This window comes from Solanum tuberosum, unplaced genomic scaffold (assembly GCF_000226075.1).
Source record: "Solanum tuberosum cultivar DM 1-3 516 R44 unplaced genomic scaffold, SolTub_3.0 scf00098, whole genome shotgun sequence".
NCBI lineage: Eukaryota > Viridiplantae > Streptophyta > Magnoliopsida > Solanales > Solanaceae > Solanum > Solanum tuberosum.
Window position 1 is genome coordinate 605,478 of NW_006239026.1, and position 12,005 is coordinate 617,482.

A 12,005-nucleotide genomic window follows, 5' to 3' on the forward strand; every position below is an offset into this window, starting at 1 on the left:
AAGTTATTCCGGACTTGCCAACCAAACAACAAATTAAGTGGCACTATAATTTAATCCCAAGCCTATTTGGTGTAATCCTTCACACCAAATGATCCCTAAGGTAATTGAAAAATCATAAAAAGTCCGAACATCACAGAAATCTCCAATATATTCTCAAGCAGAGAAAATTATATACTTTTTTTGAATTCCTTATAGCGCGTGATCCATATCTAGCCGAACGAAAGTGTGAACATCTCTCCAATTGAGTTATAACTCTATTTACTAGTAATATGTGCTAAAGGAAAGATATATTAAAGAATTCATTTAACCAATGAGAGTTGCAGTGGAGTGGTAAGTTGTCACGACCCAAAAATGGATGTGATGGCACTCGTCGTATCCCACCAAGACAAGTCAGCCAAAAACCCTATCATTTCGATAAAGTGCGGAAATAAAACAAAAGTCCAATAACAATTACTATTACGAAAACAAGTCAACTTAATTCAATCCCCAAAATATGGTTGTCACGTGCACAAGCCTCTAATGTAAATACTAGAATTGAAATAAAATACGCAAGTCTCAAATGACGTTGTCTTTCAAGTAAAAACAAAATCATAAACAGGAGTAAGAAGGTTCGCTGAGATGACAAACAGCTACCTCCCAAATCTCCACAGAAAGCCTCGGAAACGAAGAGAATGGAAGGTATCACGAAGATCCAGGCTCGTAACCTACAAAAGATTGTAGAAGCAAGGGGTGAGTACCAAACTACACGGTACTCAACAAGCAAACCTCTAAACACAAGCTAAGGGAACAGAATACGGGTACTCCTTACACCCCATCCGAACCTCCACAACTACAACATGCATAAAAACCAGCCCAACCTAACAGTTCACAGTTTACAAAGTACACAGCTCAACAACAACACTCTCACATATTACATATTCTCAATATTCATCAATCAAAATTGTCATAGAAAGACACTCATAGATCAGCAACACACAAGACCAAGCTCATTAATGATAAAAGTGTGCAATGCGATGAAATGCAATGTCAAGTATAGTGATGCATGTCTGACCTATCGATACACACCCGTTGTCTCTCAGTCTGGGACCTATGGGGGACATATCTGTCCATGCATCCATCGCGACGCGCGATACGACCCTCGATAATAGTAACCATCACGGTGCGCGATACGACCCTCGATAATAGTAACCATTGCGGCGCGCGATACGTGCCTCGAAATGGTACATCCTCTTATCACATAACATTTATCACAACAATGTCTCAGGACCAATGTAAATGACAGTTTCACACAAATAATGAGGAGATGACCATTTTAATATCAATGCACAATTCACAACAATACAATCGTGACACAACATCAACAATTAAATAATAAGCCTTTTTATTACCCTTTTTACATCATTAAAATTATTCAATATGGATAAGTCAACCCATCACCAATTCCCATTACACCCAAACATATGCCACAAGGAAATACACGAATTCCATACACTTAACAAGGGTTTAGAAATCCACTTGCCTCAAATAACCGAACAATTGCTCTGAGACTTGAACCTTCCCTTTTCGCTGAGTTTCCAAATCAATGCAATCTATTCAAGTACATATTCACAATAAGATTTCGAAACTAACAACACCTATATTACTATAGGTTTAGCCTTGACCTAAAAATTTGCTAGACTTTATAATCAAGTTCGTAACTCTTGATGTCAATTAACATTTCACCATCATATATATTTTTTTCTTCTTCTTTTTGACACCCTTTATTCCAACCAATGATTGGCTCACCATTACTTATTCAATTAACTCCCAATACGTACCTTTAAATTTCCAGAACAAACTCACGGTACAAACATACAACAATATACCTTATTCTCTCATCCAATACTTCTATCCAATAATTTTATTTTATTATCATTCATTGTCTTCTCTAATGCCAGCCACTAATTTGTCTCAACTAGCCTCCAAATAACTTCCAACGATGAGACAATTTGCAGGATTCAAGAATTATACCAATTTCCCATCCTAATCTACTATCTCCATTCATATATACTATCCTTAACTATTATTCACTGTGTCCTCCCCTATGCCATAATTATCCACAACACTTATCTCTAAAATCCTTAAGCTAATGTTCCAATCAAAGGATAAAATACTAATTTGTTAAAGTACTAATCCGGAGAACTATTTCAATAGTAGCTAGGTAAATAATAGTATTACAAATCCTTTCGTAGTAATAATTATCCCTTTTAAAGCCATCAAACCCATCAACACATGCAACAGTCACTCCTCCACTCCTATTTTGAATTTTGAATTGGGAAAATTTCACGTTCTCCCTCCAGTCTTGCTTTCAATTTTCGCAGGTAACCGCCAAAATCAACCCATGAATCCATTTTTTTTTCTTCTTCAACAATTGTATATGTATTATGCTATTGCATGTCAATATTGTTGATAATCCACCCTCGTTTTCAATGAGTTTAACTCAAAATTTTGGGGTTAATGTAGGGCGTATGGTAAAATCTAAACAAGTTCAAGATGAACAATCTATTGAAGAATTGAGATCCAAGAAAAAAAATGACCCAATAGCAATTCAGAAAGTTATTAACAATGCGAAAGCTAGCGACATTAAAATTGTTGAAGGAGGAAGTAAGAGGAAAGCCATAACCGGTGATTCAGAGGAGAGTGGATCTGCTTCATCTGAAATTGACAAATCTGAATAACATCAGGATTATCATGTAGTGGCTTAAAACACAATTTTAGATAGAATATTTCGTTACTTATGTGCAAATATACATAAAATTGTTTGTTTAAGTAATATTTGTATATAGTATATTGCATGTTTAAATCACACATGTTTTAGTTATTTGTATATTTTCTTAGTTATATAAACGAAAGGGATGAAAAGGTACTTTAAGTATAGGGTTTAATTTATGCCTAAATTATAATTGTATATTGAGATTTGTATATTCTATTAGTTATATACAAATTATTTAAGTTACGTATATAGTGACTTGTATATTAAGGTAATATGTATATAGTGACTTGTATATTAAAGACAATTGTATATAGTTTACAAATATAGTTTGTAAATATATACAAAAGACAATTGTATATAGTTTATGCCTAAATTATAATTGTATATTGTAATTTGTATATTATAGTAGGTATATATAAATTACTGAAGTTACGTATATATTGAGTTGTATACTAATGTAATATATATATACAAAGTCGTATGAGACAGATGTATATTTGCATATTTAAGTACCATATTCATATACACATACTAATACACAAATATAGTTTGTAGATATATACAAAAGAATTACAAATACAAATATAGTTTATTTATACAAATTTTTAGTTTTGTATAAAAGTATGCAATTATATATAGCACATCATTGAAATATTGTTTATCTTCAAAAAAAATTATAGGTAGTTAGATTTATGTGAGAATTGAAACCTTTTTGCAATTGCATATTTCTCCATAAATGCTTTCATAATTGATTTGTCCTTATATACTTGATCGACTTCAACATGTTTGTTAGATGCATCTGAAATCACCCCAATTGTATCCATCGATACAAATACAACATTTGTTTCTTCCAATTCATCAACAGTCATACTCTATGAACCATTTTCTGCAATTGTCGCCATCACCCCATCTCTCCATCTGATGAACTTTGACACAGATGATTCTGTCTATTACCGAAATCCAAAATAGTTATACAAATTGGAAATTTGTTAAAATCAGTGTTATCCTTTTTAAGCCTTACGTACACCCTAACACCCATGTCATTGTGTATAACCATTGGTTTATTGCTTTCTTCAACCTTATACTCAATCTTCAACATCTTCTTATTTCACATCAACACCAATATGTGTCGTAATTGTTGTATAAAACTCAAGAAACGTTGCTTGTTCCTTAAACACTATACCCTCTATAGTATAATCAACGTAACAATTTGTATCGTCCCATTTTCCAGAATGCATAACCAAAATAGCCAATGAAGACATTTTCTGTAGAATTTACAAACAGTTTAATCACTTCACATATGCTCATATACATATATAATGCATATACAGAATTAAGGATGCACATGATACAATATACAAACCTTACGCAAACATATATACAAAGATATTACACCAACAATTAATAAATTACAACACACCTTTTTGTCAAATCATGCATGAATATCATATATACAATGGACATATGAATTTTATACAATCAGTTTAATCATTAATAACAAAAAAAAAATTACACTTATTTACATATGATCATATACAAATATATTACATATACAAAACTAAAAAAATTACTCAATTTCATAAATGTATATACTTGTCTCATACGACTTTGTATATATTACATTAATATACATCTCAATATGTACATAACTTCAGTAATTTGTATATAACTACTGGAACATACAAAATACCGTATACAAAACTACTTCAAACCTTTTTTTCCGAAACAAGCCAGATTGTCATATATACAATTACCATATTACGATGGTCATATATACAATTGATAACACACAATCAAGTACACATAAATATTGCATAAAAATTATAAACGATTTCTCACATAAATACAATCAATTCATATGTATAATCAGATTCATTAACGCCCGGGTGTTTCATACGATTTATCTAAGTTTGTATAAACAAGGAAAAATTGATAATTACTTTTTTATACCATCACAATCGACACACCAGAAAAAATTGTTTCATAATTTCAGTATTTTCGATAAACTAAACAATTGTATACTATATTGCGGTTCAAAACATGAAGTTTCCTTCAATGAAACTTTACATGTCGTTGATGAATATACCAAAAAATTGATTAATATGATGCTTCAGTGATGCGCGAAAACAAGTTGGTACCGTATTTCTATCGCTATAGAATTCTTTTTTGGAAAAATATTTGATTTTGAACGTTTAGCTTAAATCATGGGATTATGTAAATTTATTGTTACCGTATTTAGTGCTACTGTTACCATTAACTGAAAAAATAAAATTTTGTATAGATTAAAAAAAAAATGTTTTATACAAATTTAAAGCTACCTAACAGACTAAACTATACCCATGGAATGTTATTTCATAAATTCTGTTTGCCATATATGAAATTTTCCCATTTAAATTCCCTTGCATATGAAGTTGTGGGCTCCAATGTGGTTACCGGACACCGAATAGAAAAAAAAGTTAAAATTAAAAAAAAATCCCAACTTGTTCCAAAAAAAAAAATTAAAAAATCAACCATCATCATAGTTTAGCCTTTTAAAAACATTTTCAATAATTATATTCCTCAATTTATCCTTCCAAAAAAAGAAAAGTGAACTCAATTTTCCCCAAATTTCTAATCTTTAAACAGTTTCAAGAATTAAATGCCCAAATCCCCCAAATTTGTACTCTTTGCTTCAACAATTTGAAGAGTAAACAACTCTAAATCTACTTGATAATGAATAAGAAAGGTATGTTCTTTGCACAAGAATCAATAATTTCTGCTAATTTGTTCAGATTATTTATGTATATGGAATTTGAAGAAATACCCTTTAAAGAATCTTGTTGTTACATTCTTGATATGGGTTTTTATCTGGTTAAGAAAAAGATTAGTACTTTAGGTTTTTTTTTTTTCAAGTTTAGTACTTTTTGATACTGAACTGTTACATTCAATAGATTTTAGCTGATGGGTGTTTTGATTTTGTTTTTATTTATCATTTGCAGGTATCTATTGGGAGATTTTGGTATGTGTTGCTTGAGTGAAGGGAAGTAGACAAAGGGAGCTTTTTGATAATCTTGAAAATGGGGTTCATGAGTGGAAGGAGAATGTGGGTCATTTTGGATAAAGGGTAAGAAAATAGAACTTTGCATATTGTCTTGTTTTGTTTTTTGATTATTAGGGAACCCGTAGTAGCCGCTAAAATCCTGATAGATTGCATACCATACAAGAGAGGTAAAACGCACTAGGCAAGGCCCAAACCCCTGTTGTTGCGGGCAAAGGGTTTTGAACTTGAGACCTCTATTATGGAAGTCGTAAGACAAACCATCTGAGCCATCCCGAAGGGTACCCCATTGTTTTGTTTTATACACATTTTGTCGAGTCTTGGAAATGCTTGAGGTTCTTTGAAATGTTGCTAATTGTTATGCAAGTTGTTTTTTTTGTTAAGTAGCTGAATTACTGAATACATTGTGATAATGGAGTTGCTGTTTTGCTTTATGTTAATACTTCTTACTAGTTATAGCAACTTCTGTCTTGAGTATCGTTCTAGGGTAGCGTATAGTGCTCGGAAAATTGGTGCCTTGAAAAGTAATGTGTACCAATGACAAATGTAGGGTAATTTTGATTCATTTGCTAACACTTCATGTTACATATGAATGATGCTACTATCCATGTTAACTGTGAAGATGCATATAAATTACTAAAACTTGCAACTATCAAGTTTCCTAACTGTGATAATTGTCATGATGCACCAATTGGAAATTACGTTAGTTGTGGTGGCTATGTGCACGGATTTCAAATTTGAGTTATGATATGTTTTTCTGACTTTATGAATCTCACTGGCCTTTCTTTTCAACTAAGCCATATTTAGTTCTTTCTTGTAGTTTAGCGGTCGGGCATATACACCAGAAGATCCATTTTATGACCAAGCAAATCTAGGAACTTGCAGGAGAGGTGGCCCTTCAAAAGGTTGTATATGATTGCGTTATTGGAGCTGGATTGTATTCTTCACTTTCCAATCCCTTGTTCAACATATATACTTAATTTACTAGACTTTTATTGATCATCTATACACGCTTATGTGTCCTAACTTGTTTGTCAAAGACGCCTATTGGCTACAGCTACTATAGAACTTGATAGACTCTGTAATTCCTTTTGTAAGCTTAATGAGTAAAGCACTATTATGCTTCGAAAAAGTCACCTAGTTCTATGTGCCAACTCTTGAAATAACATGACTTTCCACTTTGACTACTGTATATATATATCTTTCGCAAGCCCTCAGTCCTCGGAGAAGGCCAGAAATTAATATAACATTTTAAATTTCAGTAGTTGATCCTAGGTCTGAAGACAAAAGAGGATGAGGTAGAAAGTAAGAGGATGAGCTAACATCCTTAAGCTATGTAAGATGACATACTTATGATCACGCTACCGTTAATTTGACTTTATTCCAGTATTGAGAGATAAGGTTAAGAAGAGTTGAACATGTGGAGTTCATTAGTCTCGTCATGATATTTTCATAATACAAAAATGAATGGAGTTTGTGGTGAGAAGAGTAAAGTTAATAGAGTTTTTCTTTCTTTCCTTTTTTCGAAATTGGCGTTACTAGAGTTTTTCATGTTATAATTACCTGAAAAGTTCTCTCTTTTAGGAAAATCGGAAGTTGATGACATTTCAATTAAAAGTTGGTAAATATGAATAAGTGTTAATGCCATGTCTGCCAATTTTGGAGACTAACTTGATTTACCAGCCATTTTTGTATGACTTGAATTAGTGTTTCCATATTTGTTTTACATATTGATGCCTGATGGCTGATGCTGTTTGCATATTATAGATTTCTATCCCCGAGGCCAAGACATTATATATATCACCAATTCACTTGAGTGAGACAGAGGAGAGTGGAATTTCTTGTGTAGGGGGGTGAATTCTGGAGATCTACAAAGGAATGCCAAAAGCAAAGGCAGCTCTCTGGGCCCCTACTCCCTACCGACGCTGAGGTGCAAAAGCATGGGGCAAAAACAGGATTAGATACCCTGGTAGTCCATGTTGTAAACATATCACATCTAGGGTTTGTGCGCACAAGCTGACTCGCACACCACTGCTAAGAAAAGTTACTATCAATGACTGCTCTATTAACTTTTTCTTTTGATTCTTTTATGTGTTTTTGGGTTAACCAAATTGAGCTTAAATTTCTCTTCAGATCTATATCTAATCAGAAAAAAAGAAGTTCTGTTGGAATTTAATTATCCAAAAGAAACTTCTGTTGGACTTTTTTGACTTGCTAGGGATGCACAGTTTCTGATTGAATACAGAATCTGATTTAAGCTGTTTTGCTATCTTGTTTTGTGATGTCATGTATCCTTTTCTATTTGCAGATCTGACAATGCATCGAAGCTACACCAATTAGTCTTGTGCATTAATGGAGACAGTCGTAAGTGTCTTAACATAGTATAGAAAACTAAAAGAATATATGGTTCTTGTGTCATATTACCGGAGCGTTGGAAATTTGAAATAAACAGGAAACTCTTGATGAAACAATTTACCTAACTTCTTATTTGAAACATTTCAAGATATTTCTGGCGATATGAATGGAAAAGGCGTAAGCCGAGACAATCCAGCATTGGCCAGGCAACCAATAAGAGCAAGGGGTCTTCCTTTAGAGTGTGAACACTTTCTTATCTTTTAATTTGAAATGCTTTAATGGTTCAAAAAAAATTGAAAGAGTAAAAAGTTGATAAGAATCCGTGGAAGTTGGAAAGTTGTTTGTTATGCCACTCAATTTAACTTTTGAATAATATACTTGTCCTAAATGTTCTCTCTTTTTTTTGACGGGCAAGGAAAGCTAAATAGGTGGTTTACACCTCATATTCAGGCTAAGAGTCTAACTCCTCATGCTGGAAGGTATACGGCTGCGAGGCGTTTGGCCTCCTCCGCCTGGCTGCCTTAGGGCAGTTAGGCTTACCCTTGCCTTAAGAGCCATGTACATGGATTTGATTCTTGCATCTACTTATTTGACTGCTCTGGTGGGTTGCCTTCACTTTCCTGTGCTGATAGAAGGATCATTAAGGAGTGAAGTAGGAACATTAATCATTTAAAGGCATCATAGAAGCTTACATCCTGCGTTTCTCTTATTGATTTGACTGTTGAATATTGCCAATAATTTATCACGTTAACTAACCTATATCATTTCCCCCCTTCAGCCTAATGAATTGAAGACATCAAGCAAGATTGGAGATAGACCAACCAGTGATGTTGTCGTAAGACTTAGAACACAGGATGGCCGTGATGATTGGCTTTACTGTCATTCACATATTCTCGTTGAAGAGAGTAAATATTTTGCTGATCGGTTATCAGATAGTTGGCCGACATGTCAGATTCTGGATTCACGCAATTGTGTTGAGGTTTACTGTGAAGAACCTGATCTGGACTCCCATGTCAATGTCCTTCGACTCTTTTATGTCATTGCGGATGGCTTAATGATGGAAATTTGCCATGGTGTCAAGAATGCACTTGGCATTTTGCGAGTTGCTGTCAAACTTGGATGCCCAAGAATTATTGCAGTATGTGTGGATTATTTGGAAGCAGTCCCTTGGGAGGAAGCTGAAGAGGAGGAGATATTAAATACTATACCAAGCATGGGATCTAAGGTGGAACCAGTACTTGCTCGCCTCCAACCAGTCAATCCTACTGCAGTAATGAAGATTTTTCTTGCAGCCCTTCAATTTGCTACGTCATCACCTCCTTCACCTTTGAATGATCTGAAAAACACTGCTCAAGAACAACTTGAATACATGCTTACCGAGGACGATGATGCTCCTTTACTGAGCGCTGATGAAGAGATAAAGCTAGAAGTCATGCGATGTGTCAAGAAGCTGCTTGATAGATTTAACAGCATTGTAGAATCTCTACTATGTGACCTCCAAGAATCGATTTCAGATTCTGGGAAAATGCAATCGTTGCATTCTTGTTTGACAGATTTGTTATGGGCATGTCAGATATTAGGAAAGTTGGAGATTATCAGAGATTTTGTTTGCAGCTGGACGGAGTTGTCAATGAAGCTAGTAACCATCGTTCAACAAAAAGATGGAGAAAATCAAATTCTGAAGACAAAGCTGAAGGTTCTTGAGGTGACTGCAAAAGTATTAGAGGCAATAGGCTATGGCATAGTTGTGTTACCTACAGTAAAACGACTTCACATGGTGAAGCTCTGGCTTCCTTTTGTCCGGACGATGAAGCCTTTAGTCGATTCTGTCTCCGAGGAAACTGAGGAAGATCTCACACTAAAATTCGATAGTGAGATCTGGCAATCTTTGGAATCAGCATTTGTTGCTATTATACTTACATTGTCGTCAGTTGATCAGACAGACATTTTAACAGAGTGGTTGGAAAATCAACAGATTCGATATCCAGACCTCACCGAGGCATTTGAAGTTTGGTGTTACAGGTCCAAGGTAGCTAAGCGAAGGCTGGCAACACTTGGGGAAGAACACAATACAGCTAAGGCAGTATGACTTCTCTCTTCTTTTGCCAATTCTAGGATTTAGCTATCCTCCTTTACGCGTCACTGATTATATGCTGAAAACTTTCTTTTATTCTTTCGAGTTATAACCTAGCTGAATTGGTAAGACATCTTAAAATGGCCTAGCTTCTGTAAAGTGACCTCTATTTTTGTTCCCCCTCCATGTTTTCATGCTTATGGTTTTATGAAGTATATCAATCACTTTCAGCAATATGCTCGGAACTCGAAAAAACTGGAGTTTTGCCTTGAAACTGTATACAAGTGATGATAACTTATGTTCTTACATTTGAAAGGTTTCTCCTATGTTCTTGGCCATATCTGAATCTGCTTGTTAGTTATTTGGAACTAGTTCTGTTTTAGCTTTCTTTTCGTTACGAAAATTAGCCGAACCTTCTCCTTTGTAGTGCTTCCTTTGAGCTGGTAAGGCAGACTATGTTGCTTGGACTTTCCAAAAATGTCCGTGGATGTTCATATTATTCAAAACTAATGTATTTTTGAAGGATTTGCAACGAGTTCATCGACATTCTTGGAGAGTCCGAGCAAACATAGAATGCATATTGGCTATCCTTGTGCAAGTGCATAAATTGTTGCTAGCCGTTTGAGTGTGTTGTTTTCCTATGAAACATGAACCACTTCTACTTGCATTTGGCTATTTTCTTTGTTATCTTGCTATCATTTTTTTTTCTTGCAACCCTGCTTCGAAAGCTTTTCTTTTTGAGTCGAGGGTTTATCGGAAACAACATCTCTACCCCAGAAAGATAGGGGTAAGGTCTGTGTACATCTATCCTTCCCGACCTCACTTGTGGGTGTGTATGTATCTCCGAGCTAGGGGTATAGATAGTAATTTGGTTCGTAGACAAGCAATGACAATAAGTCAGGCCCCACGCTATCATTCCGTCAATTTGACACCCGTCTAGTTGATTCATTAGCTTTGCGATCAATTATTGAGATAAAATAATCGATAATACTGTTAACGTGATGTGATATTTTTCAATACGAATCAAGTCCACGAGGTAACTTTCTATTATTAATGTGAGATTTTATTTGCACGCTCAACATTTACATCCTGTTCTTTCAAGAATCTCTTTTGGTTGTAACACATAATAGTATGTACAATTCAGAAATTACTCTTAGCTTTTGATTTAATGGTGAGAGCACAACATATGACGTGTAAATTACTCATATATCACGAGTTCAAACCCTGATATAGACTTAAAAGACTTGGTATTTAAATTTTAAAGAATGATAGAGGAATTACCCATTTCAACTATATGCTAACTGCCTACAAGAGATTTCTCGTTCGCATGTATGAAAATAAATACAATATCAAAAAAATTAACTATAGGAGGTTCAGATGAACCCTTTCGTCCCTCTAACTCCGTCCCTATGTAAAGGTGTGAAAAACAACTTGCATTTGGGTCAAGAATCAAGAACCCTATTAATCAAATAGTAGAAAGAACAATTAGGTGCAAATAATGATAGTAAAAAAAGAATCACAAAAGCAAAGATTATTTCAAAAATAATTGATAGCAACATAAGAGAAAGAATACTTTAAAATGCTCTTTATTTTTATGTTTTTCCCCCCAAAAAAAAAAGCAAGTGAATAAGTATTCTAATCTAACAAGCAATTTCCCAAACAAAGAAAAAAAATTCCCAGGACAGTTATTCTCTATGTAATATGTATCTATAATTAACTTTGTTAGGTTCATTTCATTTTCACTTTCTCTTTTTTGTTTGGGGATGGGGGGGGGGGGGGGGGGTGGT

General features: G+C 34.3%; 1 protein-coding gene across 6 annotated transcripts; it reads left to right on the top strand.

Moving 5' to 3' along the window:
- The first annotated feature begins 5,310 nt into the window (after positions 1–5,310).
- LOC102604620 (BTB/POZ domain-containing protein At3g05675) lies at positions 5,311–10,526 on the top strand. 6 transcript variants are annotated; one of them, XM_006348398.2, is made up of 6 exons: positions 5,311–5,477; positions 5,731–5,855; positions 6,610–6,694; positions 7,557–7,832; positions 8,098–8,153; positions 8,923–10,526. In XM_006348398.2, exons 5-6 carry the CDS (start codon positions 8,142–8,144, stop codon positions 10,231–10,233), a joined length of 1,323 nt encoding a protein of 440 aa, XP_006348460.1. In that variant the 5' UTR covers positions 5,311–5,477; positions 5,731–5,855; positions 6,610–6,694; positions 7,557–7,832; positions 8,098–8,141; the 3' UTR covers positions 10,234–10,526. The 6 variants fall into 6 exon arrangements, with proteins under 6 accessions (XP_006348460.1, XP_006348463.1, XP_006348462.1 ...); XM_006348401.2 differs by having other exon boundaries at positions 6,597–7,832; XM_006348400.2 differs by having other exon boundaries at positions 6,610–7,758.
- The last annotated feature ends 1,479 nt before the right edge of the window (positions 10,527–12,005 follow it).

What these genes read in the sequence shown, in the direction of transcription:
- LOC102604620 (XM_015309233.1), top strand. Translation starts at nt 8,614, where the DNA reads ATGCTGGAAGGTATACGGCTGCGAGGCGTTTGGCCTCCTCCGCCTGGC. An exon ending in CTACTTATTTGACTGCTCTG is followed by an intron (nt 8,746 to 8,922) that starts GTGGGTTGCCTT and finishes TCCCCCCTTCAG; the next exon opens with CCTAATGAATTGAAGACATC.